Source organism: Coenobita brevimanus, chromosome 15 (assembly GCF_032717465.1).
Source record: "Coenobita brevimanus isolate Jiangsu-jjx chromosome 15, ASM3271746v2, whole genome shotgun sequence".
In the NCBI taxonomy this organism is placed as follows: domain Eukaryota; kingdom Metazoa; phylum Arthropoda; class Malacostraca; order Decapoda; family Coenobitidae; genus Coenobita; species Coenobita brevimanus.
The window spans coordinates 5,321,039-5,333,538 of NC_136968.1; the positions used below are offsets into that span (position 1 = coordinate 5,321,039).

The 12,500-nt window shown below is 43.0% G+C and overlaps 1 protein-coding gene across 1 annotated transcript; it reads left to right on the plus strand.

Annotated features, from left to right (window-relative positions):
- Window positions 1–182: 182 nt before the first annotated feature.
- On the plus strand, window positions 183–12,076 carry LOC145390657 (uncharacterized). The gene is given in 4 exon segments (XM_080265449.1): window positions 183–188; window positions 3,653–3,867; window positions 7,806–10,727; window positions 10,729–12,076. Coding segments are annotated over 4 exon segments (4,491 nt in total).
- The last annotated feature ends 424 nt before the right edge of the window (window positions 12,077–12,500 follow it).

Below are 12,500 nucleotides of genomic sequence, written 5' to 3' on the forward strand. Positions count from 1 at the left end.
AGTAGTAGTAGTACTAATGTGGGTATCTACTAACTGACCTCCCCCCTTCGTACAGCCCTGAATACGCCCTGATAAAGATCTGGTTAAAAAACAAGTAATGAAGGTTGGACTTGCGAGAAATGCTATAGTTCCTCCATTTTCTGGTTGGTTTTCTTTGGTGCCACGTTTTCTATGATGTAAACATGCACGTAAGTAAGATTGAATTCGACCCAAAAAATTATTCAAACGCTCTTTTCGTGAATAAATTTGAGAGTATATCATCCCCTTGTTATATTTTTATTTATTTTTATTTCAGTCTTTATTAATTTGATGCTAGACTTTGAGATACGCAGAAATAATTATGCTTTCAAGCCCAAGACGCTATCATATCAAGCGGACGGACGGAAATCCTGTGTCTATCTTTTACAATCGCTCTCGACCCCGTGTAATTGCTCCCGTAAGTCCGAAAACTATATTGAAGACACTATAGACATTCACCCTTAGTGCTTTTATCAGTTAGGTTATTATATGTTTGTTATGTTTGAAAAATTTAATCTGCTTTTTGCACTGCGGGTCAGAATATCGTTGTACCTGCAGAAAGTGAGACGGGTGGATTCATTTTGTGGAGTTATGGCCGTGTACGAGTAGATGTGGATTTAGTGCCGTCAGATTGGTGTTCGCCAGGAAGGAGAAGAAGAAAGAAAGACAAGAAGAGGAAAAAAGGAAAGAAGAGGAGGAGGAGGAGGAAAGAAGGGAAAGAAAAAGAATGAAAAAGGGAAAAGAACAAACATTATTTTGCACACTACTGCTGGGAGACTCAGCGAAGGAAAGGATATAACTTTTCCAACATGGCCGTCTTTGTTTACCTTCGTCTGTGGTGGATTGTGGTGGTTGGCGCGTCTACCACAACTACCACCATCCCCGCCACTACCAACATTCCTGCCACCGCCACCACCACACCCTTTGCCACCACAACTACCACCATCAGTGCCCCGTGCAACTCGACCACCACCATCGTCCCCACCGCAACTACCAACATTCCTACCACGGCTACCAACATTCCTACCACAACTACGAACATTACAACCCCCAACTTTCCTACCACAACCACCAACATTCCAACCACAACTACCAACATTCCTACCGCAACTACCAACATTCGCAACCAACTAGCAACTCATTCTCTCGCCGCCTCCCGGATGGTGGTTGATGGTATGGGAATGTTGGTTGGTGAGGGCAATGGTGGTTGTTTGGTGGTAACTTCTATGCCTCTGGTGAGACGTGAGTGCATTTACAGTACTTTGACTAGTAACCAAGGAGACGCATACTTACTCATAGCTATAATTGGAGGGTTGATTTGACTAGTAACCAAGGAGACGCATTCCTACCTCATAGCTGTAATTGGAGGGTTGGTTTGACTAGTAACCAAGGAGGCGCATTCCTACCTCATAGCTGTAATTGGCGAGTTGGTTTGGCTAGTAACCAAGGAGACGCATTCCTACCTCATAGCTATAACTGGAGGGTTGGTTTGACTAGTAACCAAGGAGACGCATTCCTACCTCATAGCTATAACTGGAGGGTTGATTTGACTAGTAACCAAGGAGACGCATTCCTACCTCTTAGCTATAATTGGAGTTGATTTGACTAGTAACCAAGGACACGCATTCCTACCTCATAGCTATAACTGGAGGGTTGGTTTGACTAGTAACCAAGGAGACGCGTTCCTTTCTCATAGCTTCAATGCTTTTACTCTAACGTGGCAAAGATCCCCAATCCCCTTTCAGTTAATTCTTTTTTTACTAGTAACCAAGGAGACTCATTCCTACCACTCAACTATAATTGGATGATTGGTTTGACTAGTAACCAAGGAGACTCATCAGCGTCAAAACTAAGACCAAGGAATTTAATGGCCAGGTGTAGTCAGATTGAAGGGTTGATTTGACTAGTAACCAAGGAGACTCAACCTCATAACAAAGGTTCATGGAATTAAAAACAAAATGAAAAATTTGCCACAGCTAGTTATTCTTAGCCAAATTTTGAGTCATGTTCTTGCTTAGCCTTTATCATTCTTTTTCTGTGCCTGCCCTCCTCTCTTCCTATTTCTCCCATCTTTCCTGTCACTTCTTATTGCTTTTCTTTCCTTTACAGGTGGCTTTACATTGAGTGACATACCAAATGGTTTCCTGTAAGCCAGGAAACCATTTACAACGCTGGGTGGTAACCATATAACCAAACCATACATGCTCCCTACGTGTCAACAAGTGGGTTGGGGGAGGGTTAGTGCCTCTCCCCGTAAAACAAATAACTCAAAGTCAAATGGCCACCCCTTACGGGATTATGGCGTCTGGCAGTAGATAGATAGATAGATTAAATCGAAATGAGTCCAGATCTCGGCCGTAGCGTAGTTATTTAATTATGGGAAAAAAATATGAATACGATTTTCACCGATAAGGTTATCAGTAATTTTGAGCTGCGAGAGAGAGAGAGAGAGAGAGAGAGAGAGAGAGAGAGAGAGAGAGAGAGAGAGAGAGAGAGAGAAATTGTAGCTTGCGAGTTAGAGTGTGAATAGAGATAGATAGATAGATAGATAGAGAGAGAGAGAGAGAAATTGTAGCTTGCGAGTTAGTGTGTGAATAATGAGAGAGAGAGAGAGAGAGAGACAAATTGTAGCTTGCGAGTTAATGCGTGAATAGAGAGAGAGAGAGAGAGAGAGAGAAATTGTAGCTTGCGAGTTAATGCGTGAATAGAGAGAGAGAGAGAGAGAGAGAGAGAGAGAGAGAGAGAGAGAGAAATTGTAGCTTGCGAGTTAATGCGTGAATAAAGAGAGAGAGAGAGAGAGAGAGAGAGAGAGAGAGAGAGAGAGAGAGAGAGAGAGAGAGAGAGAGAGAGAAATTGTAGCTTGCGAGTTAATGCGTGAATAGAGAGAGAGAGAGAGAGAGAGAGAGAGAGAGAGAGAGAAATTGTAGCTTACGAGTTAATGTGTGAATAATGAGAGAGAGAGAGAGAGAGAGAGAGAGAGAGAGATAATTAATAGCTTGCGAGTTGGCGTGAATAATGAGCGAGAGAGAGCATTGCAGACTTATCATGCAAGATTGTCGGTAGGATGTAGGATGAGAGAGAGAGAGAGAGAGAGAGAGAGAGAGAGAGAGAGAGAGAGAGAGAGAGCATTGCAGACATCATGCAAGATTGTCGGATGGCAGAGAGAGGGAGAGGGGGGGGATAGATGAAGTATTTGGGATAATGATGGGATGGGATGGTTTGGGATAGGTAGGGTGGATGCAGGAGGAAGTGGACAGAGTGACAAGAGGCCGTCTGTGTGATTGGCAAGGTTTGGGAAAGTCCATTTGTCATCAGATATACAGATAGACGAGACACAGTGATGAAATTTTTGGAGGGACAGGTAAAAAGATAGATTGCAAGAGATAAGGAAGGCAATTATAAAAAAAAATTGTAGTAGTAATAGTAGTAGTAGTAGTAGTAGTAGTAGTAGTATGCAAACCAGTAGCCAATCAAAATTCCTCTTCCCCAGAAGTGGAAGACATAAAAAAGACAAAAATAAAAAAACTGCAGTAGTAGTAGTAGTAGTAGAAGTAGTAGTAGTAGTAGTAGCAGTAGTAGTACAGTAGTAGTAGCAGTAGTGGCAGTAACAGTAATCAAAACTCCTCTTCCGCAGAACTGGACCTCCTCCCACGAGCACTGCCAAAACACTGGGGGTCACCTAGCCAGCGTGGATCAGCTGCCCTACAACATCACAACCTTTGCCTACCCTGGAGAGAAAGATCCCTCCAGTTACCTCCGCACGGACTTGATGTGGACCAGTTTGTTCTTCGAGGCGGGGGAGTACCAGTGGCCAACGCGCGACCCTGGTGAGCGGATGGGTCTATTCTGGTAGATGGGGGGAGTACTGGTGGTTTTCTCTTTACCCTGGTGAGTGGATGGGTCTATTCTGGTAGATAGGGGGAGTACTGGTGGTCTTCTCTTTACCCTGGTGAGTGGATGGGTCTATTCTTGTAGCGGGGGGAGTACTGGTGGTTTTCTCTTTACCCTGGTGAGTGGATGGGTCTATTCTGGTAGATAGGGGGAGTACTGGTGGTCTTCTCATTACCCTGGTGAGTGGATGTGCCTATTCTTGTAGGTGGGGGAATACTGGTTGTTTTCTCATTACCCTGGTGAGTGGATGGGTCTATTCCGGTAGATAGGGGGAGTACTGGTGGTCTTCTCATTACCCTGTTGAGTGGATGGGTCTATTCTTGTAGCGGGGGGAGTACTGGTGGTCTTCTCATTACCCTGGCGAGTGGTTGGGTCTATTTTTGCTCGTAGGGGAGTACTAGTGATCTTCTCATTACCCTGGTGAGTGGATGGGTCTATTTTTGTAGCTGGGGGAGTACTAGTCGTCTTCTCATGCCCTGGTGAGTGGATGGGTCTATTCTTAGAGGTGGGGGAGTACTAATGGCCGGCTCGTTTCATTTATCAATGTGTTTATGCTTTTCAGTACATCGATTTTTTATATTATCATTATTATTATTATTATTAATATTTTTATTGTTGTAACGTTATTATTATTATTATTATTATTATTATTATTATTATTACTATTATTATTACAGGCTACGGGCAGCATGCACCCTGGTTCGACTCCCCACCTGGCCAGGGGTGGGATGGAGGGAGGGAGTGTGCCGCCCTCCACCTCCCCTCCTCCACCATCCTCCCCCTTCCATGCTCCTTCTCCCTCGACGCCTTTTGCATCCATCCTTGTGCTCCTCTCTCAGGTATTATTATTATTATTATTATTATTATTATTATTATTATTATTAAAACTTCCCACATCCCTGTGAAAAGGTATCTTGTTTTTGTCAGTATTATTATTTTTGTAGGTAAGATGTAAATCGTTGTCATTGGCACAGCGTTTAAGCTACAGCCATCATTCTTTGCCATATTATAGTACTGGTTGGCCGCTTCAGCTGACCAAATATCATCCTGATCCCACTACCGCAACCCGGATGCCATCCCGAAAAAAAAAAATAAATAAAAAAAGGGGGGGGGAACGTAAAGCTCAAGAACCAGGTGATTTAGAAGGCTGAAATTTTGATGGCATATAGTGTATATACCTGGGACGTGGCCAGAAGGCAGCGCTTAATATAGTGGTAGTAGTGGGCTAGTTGTAGTACATGGCCACAATGCAGCGCTTAATATAGTGGTAGTAGTGGGCTAGTTGTAGTACATGGCCACAATGCAGTGCTTAATATAGTGGTAGTAGTGGGCTAGTTGTAGTACATGGCCACAATGCAGTGCTTAATACAGCAGTAACAGTGGTACAAGACGTGGCCACAATGCAGTGCTTAATATAGTGGTAGTAGTAGGCTAGTTGTAGTACATGGCCACAATGCAGTGCTTAATACAGTAGTAACAGTGGTACAAGACGTGGCCACAATGCAGTGCTTAATATAGTGGTAGTAGTGGGCTAGTTGTAGTACATGGCCACAATGCAGTGCTTAATATAGTGGTAGTAGTAGGCTAGTTGTAGTACATGGCCACAATGCAGTGCTTAATACAGCAGTAACAGTGGTACAAGACGTGGCCACAATGCAGTGCTTAATATAGTCCAGACCGGATCATTATTCTCTCAGATTGCCTATGGTCCAAAATTTCCACTACTCCAGAAGAAAGACAAGTCACCTGATTTTACATGAAAGTATAAAGTTAGTGCCAGGCAGCTTGGTGGACTTGCAGACTGTGATGACCTAACATGCACAGGATTAGTGGCCCTGACCTCAAGGTCCTTATATAGCGGCTTGTAGTAGGCAATGGCTGTGGCAAGATTTCATTAAAATTGTCTTTGGAGAGTTTTATGGTGTTCCAGTTGTTATTATTATTATTATTATTATTATTATTATTATTATTATTATTATCATCACTTATTATTATTATTATTATTATTATCACATTATTATTATTATTATTATTATTATTATTATTATTATTATCACTATTATTATTATTATTATTATTATTATTATTATTATTATTATCATCACTATTATTATTGTTATTATTATTATTATTATTATTACTATTATTATTATCACTATTATTATTATTATTATTGTTGTTGTTGTAACTCCCCCTTCATCCCTACAGACAGTGAGAGAGAGAGTGAGCCAAGAAGTAGAGCCAGTGAGAGAGAGAGTGAGGTGAGAGTCATAGCCAGTGTGAGAGATAGTGAGGGATGGGTTAGAGTGAGTGAGAGAGATTTCCCCTCTCTCACTCTCTCTTGCCTTACCCCCTCCACCTCACCCCATGCACGTGTCATCTGGCGCAAGGTGAGTGTTATTGTTATTATTATTATTATTATTATTATTTTTATTTTTATTTGTATTTGTATTTGTATTGTGGTAGGTTCGGGCGCTCACCATTCACTCACTCGATGTAGTGCTGCTCTCTGATAGACTACCCTTTCCTCTCTTCCATCTTTCCTTCCTCTTTTGTCTTCCTTTTCTTCATTCTTTCCTGTTCTTTCTGCCTGTGGGTGACTCTACACTGAGTGACAAGCCAAATGGTTTCCTGTTGTACACCAGGAAACCGTTTACTACGCTGGGTGGTAACCATATAACCAAATTATGGCGCCTGGTGGTTTAGTGGGTAATTACGGCTCTCCAATCGGATTGAGCCGGTGCATGTTTATATCCAAGGGGTGGTTGGGGTTGATTGCTCACGTAATGCTAATCAGGGATGAGTGAGGCTGGTCACTCATCTTAAATGTCATGACAAACGCCTAGCCCCGGGCTCCTACGCTTCTCATGGGGCAACGTAGGATTGGATGATTGATGGATTTTTATCACTATTATTATTATTATTTTTATTATTATTATTATGAAGATGATGATGATGAAATCCCATCTTTAGGTGGAATAAAGGGTTAGGATGATGAAGGTGATGAGTAATACTGCAGTAGGAGTAGCAGTAGTAGTAGCAGTCGTAGTAGTAGTAGCAGTAGTAATTATTGTTATCGTAACAGCAGCTACCATATTAGTAGTAATAGTGGTAGTAGTAGTGGAAGGAGCAGTAGTGGTAGTAGTAGTAGCGGTAGTAGTAGTAGTAGATAACCATTGTCAGTCTCCCAATAACTGTTTTACGTCATTCACCAAATCATTTCTTCCTTCTTTCAAATCAACATTAATATCTCACTTTTATTTATTTATTTATTTATTTTATTGTATTTTTCATCCATCACAGAATTTTAAATATTTCTTTGTTTTGAGGTTTTATCCATTAAGCATCAGCCAAGTTTTTTGTTTTTAAGTTAGCTTTTATGCATCTGCTTCGTTTTCTGTTCATCAAAGTATTAGCAAAGTTCATTTTCTGTTCATGAAAATATTAGCGAAGTTCATTTTCTGTTCATCAGAGTATTAGCGAAGTTCATTTTCTGTTCATCATAATATTAGCAAGATCCATTTTCCATTTATCTGTCTGTTAGCAAGGATCATTTTCTGTCTGTTAGCAAGGATCATTTTCTGTATGTTAGCAAGATCCATTTTCTGTCTATTAGCAAGGTCCATTTTCTATCCCTTTGTTAGCAAGATCCATTTTTCATCTGTCTCTCTGTTAGCAAAGATCATTTTCTGTGTTTCTGTCTGTTAGCAAGATCCATTCTCTATCTGTCTGTTAGCAAGATCCATTTTCCACATATTTTTCTGTCGGCAGGATCCATTTTCCATCTATCTGTCTGTCGGCAAGATCCATTTTCCATCTATCTATTGGCAAGGTCCATTTTTTGTTCGTCAGAAATTTTAGTTGCTTTCCAATTTCCAGGACGGGATATTCCTCAGGGCAAACACCAGCACCCTCACCCCATCCCTTGCCCCTGACCCCTCTAAGGCCCATCTGCGACCCGGGACATCCCAGACGGTGCTCCAGCAGGGAACGTATTGGTGCGAGACGTGGGGGTTGAAATCACCAAACCGCATCGCCAGTAACAAGGTCCTGGTGACTCTTGAGGGCTGGGAGACTCTTATTTTCTCTGTCTGGGCTCGTTTGAATTCTACCGGTAGTGTAAGTGAAGTTGTGGATGCTGTGAGGGATTTATATGGGGACTGCCTAATTGATTTGGCCAGTTATGCGTTTGATCCGATCTCGGTGAAAAGGGGAAGTGGACCAGATGATGGGATTTGGTCCCGTGTAGACTATCGCTTCCAAGTGCACATTCATACAGCCAGTCAGACATTCAGGGACTTACAGTTAGCTCTTCAGGGCGATGATACCATGAGTAGAAGGGTTACAACAGAATTTGGTCACCTGGATATCATGCTTTCAATAGCAACCAGGTGTTTGGGACCTACACAGGATTATGGAGGTGGTAACAGCATCATCTGGCCACCATTAAGTGAGGTAGGCTTGGTCAGCCCACTGAATTACAGGTGCGAGGCTGTGGAGGAGAGGTTGAGCTATGGGTACTGCAGGTGGAACTACACTCACGGTGCGTCAGTCAAATTTGATGCTTCAAAATGCGTAAGATTTGAGTTTTGTCCAAGAGGATTCAAGGGAGTTGCTAATCACCTTTGTGTTGGGCTTACAGACTCAGGACCTTGGGATGAGAGTTTTGAATCAGCTTATCAACATAATATTGTTTTTGGTTCCAAAGTACTTGGCCATATTCGCAGAAAGCAGATAGAGGTTCACACTGATGCCCTGATACGAGATGCAGTTGGGAATATAACTATCTGGTGGCCAATCAGGAGAGTAGCACACTTTGGCCCTCTGATGGTTTTTGGTGGCTTTAATTCTTCATTTTCAGTGATGAATGACTCCCTGCCTGATGGTCTGGCTTGGGCAGCTGGCCACCCATACGCAGAAAATGACTGTGTTGCCCTTGATCTAAAGTCTCGTCACTTATCAACCCAACCCTGCCACTCCAGGTATCCATTTGTTGCCGTGGTTGATGTTTCTTATCTCATGGACATTCCCTATGCAAGCTGGAGTTCTGACATACCAAATCTGATCATCGACAGCCCTATCTGCCCTTCAGATTGGAAGTCTCATGGGCTTGAAGCTGGTGATCGTTTCTGCTTCAAATTGTTTCACGATATTGCCAACATGACGTGGGAATCAGCCAAGAGATTCTGTGAAGATCAAGAAGCTACATTGCCAACACCGCACATGGGTTTCCTCGACTTTGTGTACCGACAGTATCTGAGTGACTCTGGTGTGGATGCAGTGTGGATGAGTCTGAAGCCACCCCATCCATACCACATCGAGGATCAAACGAGCCATTACATTAACTGGCTACCCGAGACAGACTTCAAGCTACTTCATCCAGTCCTTACTCAAGCAGGCTGGACCAGAATGCGTGAAAATGCAACCTTATCAAATATATTATGCCAGCAGGATCCTCAGAACGTTCCAGGAGCAGAAATTGAACTGTATGAATCAAGTACGTCCCGTTCAAAAGATGTTTGCCTCAAAGTAACCAGGAATTTGTTACAAGGAGGGCCAGGCATCAGCTGTTTTGTAAATGGAAAGTTAGTAGATATAAAATTCCGTAAGGGCAAAAGGAGACCAAGAAAACCCAAATCAGGTTCTGTGGCAAAGATCCAGAGTTGGACTGGAGGCTACTACCAGTGCATGGGGTGGTTGACAAAGCCGAAGATGTTGATAAAATCCAATCTTCTGGTTTACACAAAGCCTATTAGCCAGACATTTACAGTGGTGATAAGTGAAAGAAACAAGCAATATATGCCACTGGTTCATGACAACACGTTTCAGTCTAGAGGTAAGAATGATTATCCCACCTGCACAGACCTGACCAGAAATGTCTTGGGCAGACATATCAGTGAAAATACTTCTGTTATTGAAAACTTCTTCTACTCTCCAGGTTCCTCGTCAGAACTGAATCAGAACTTCCAGCTAAGTTTGGAATATGAAGATGAAGCGTATATTATGCTCGGAGAGAAAGAGTGGATGAAGGTTATTAGTAATATAAACAAAACTGCCTTAGCTGCTGAGGGGTGTACATTTCAGGCAGTGAGAAGTACTATTGGCTGTGCTCTGGATGTCACAGAGGATCATAATATCAGCGGGAGGAACCTGACGTGGCCCGCTACACAAGGGAAGAAGGTGGTACTGCCAGAGGAGCTTTGTGTTGCGCAGGCTGGAGAACCAGTTACACGGGAATGTAAGGGGGACTTCCTTACAGGCTTTGAGTGGGGAAGGGTCTCTGGGGAATGTGCCAACGAGACTTCAAACGTAACCAAGCAACTGTGGGAATTAAACAAGTTGAGCAACCAGACGTCACTCTCTTCTCTGCCCAACCTTACAAGTAATGGAAGCTCTCTGAAGCCAGTAGACATTCATTTCGTTGCTACAAAGTTCCAAACGGTTGCCAATCAGGATTCAGTGTCCGAAACTGACTTTGAATCCATTGTTGAAACAATGAGCAACGTCATGGAAGCTGAGAGTCAAGCATTTGATTCAGCCCAAAATCAACTTAATTCTTCCAGTATTCTGTCTGAGGCATTTGGGGATCTTGCCTTTAAAGTCAGTCTTCCTAGGACCAAAGGTGTCCAGAAGCTTAAAGCCCAAAGTAAATTGGTATCCGTAGTGATAATTGATGTAGAAGAGGACGCTGGCATTATTGGCTACCAGTCAGGGATCAGAGAGCAGGATGAGCCACTGGTATTTGAGAGTTCTGGCATCAGTTTGAACCAGAGCGAGGCAGCCATCATCTTCCCTACCGATGTTCGACGCCTGGTCACCAAGTCAGTCAGAGTCAAGTAGAAGGACTGACAAAGAAGAAAAAGTCCAAGTTGCTTTTGTTGTGTACCGAAATGCAAAGTTACACCAGGACAGGGTGACGTTTCCAAACTACGCTGTCAACAGTTACATTATAGAAGCCAAGTACAAGGGCAAAACAGTGGAGAAACTTAGAAAGCCTGTTGAGCTCCGTTTCAAGCCTAAGAAGCATGCAAGGGATGTCAAATGTGTCTTCTGGGACACCAAGCACCCAGAAAGGCATAGATGGTCAACAAAAGGTTGTTGGGACGGAGGGATGCTAGGGAACCAGCAGATATGTTACTGTAATCACCTCACCTGCTTTGCCCATCTCATTAACTTGAACAGCGAGGATTTTGAAGGTGTGCATGGAATCGTTCTGGATGTCATCACTGTTATTGGTTGTACTTTGTCTGTGGTTAGCCTGCTCTTGGTCTTTGCAACGTTCCTTCTGTTCAAGAAATGGAGAAAGTCACTGAACAATAAGATACTCTTCAGCCTCTCTCTTTCAGTGTTTTTCAGCATCACCATCTTCGTAGCTGGAATTAACCAGACGTGGAACATCATCTTGTGTCGAAGTGTGGCTGTCTTGCTTCATTATTTCATTGTGGCCTCTTTCGGGTGGATGTTGGTCGAAGCTGTCCACCAGTACCTCAAGTTTGTCAAGGTTGTGGGCACCTATATACCAAGGTTCATGTGGAAGGCGTCCATTTTCGCCTGGGGGCTGCCCATCCTCCCAATCATCGTTGTCTTGATCTATGACAGTAAACTCTATGACAGTGACAGCGATGAGGATGTGAAGATGTGCTGGATATCGAGTACTGCATTCATATACGCCTTCCTACCACCCCTGACACTGACTATGGCTGTGAATCTGATCCTGTTTGCCTGGATCATCTACAGTGCATCGTGTGGTCGCGTCCGGGTCACCTCGACTATGTCTGAACGTGACCTCTTCATGAGCCAGCTTCGTATGGCAGTCAGCGTTTTCTTCCTCCTAGGCTTTACGTGGATCTTTGGTTTGCTAGCGTTCTGGAAGAGGTGGCTAGTCTTCTCATACCTCTTTTGCATCTTCAACACCCTGCAGGGTTTCTTCCTCTTCCTCTTCCATGTCTTCCGGGAAAGGAGCGCACGGAGGTTCTGGCAAGACTTCCTTTCCATCCTTCAGAACAGGTACGCCCCCTCGGAACACCCAGGCACCCAGCATACCAATTCCGAGATGCAGGTGGTAGGCAAACGAGGTGTTTTCCTGGGCAGATGTGACTCAGGTCCTTCGTCGTCTGATACCCAGAATACAAAGGGATGGAATGAGACTAGCTCTGTAATAGTATAACCTATTCTTGCTTTTGTAGTGGTAAGCTCACCTCCCTCTCGATAGAAAGTAGAGAGTTAGATAGATAGATAGATAAAAGTGTCTGTTAGACATTGTCATGATGAGAAGTTAGAGATATACAGATGTGTTATATTGAAGTAAAATAACCGAGAATATTGTTGCCTATCACAAGTGTAAGTACTGTATAATTATGTAGTTTGTAACACCTTGTTAATTAGCTGTAACAACTAACCAAATTTAAGAAACCAACATTTATTTGCATGTTCATACATAACCTAAATTAGTGTAGTATATTTTTAGCCGATCTGAAAAAATATATTGTGTTTTTGCCTCTGTAGAACTAACTTGATGCTGGTAAGGTGCTTCTTGCAGTGGCACCGACATAGTATGGCGGCTCCTCTGCCTGATTATGCAAACGCCCCTC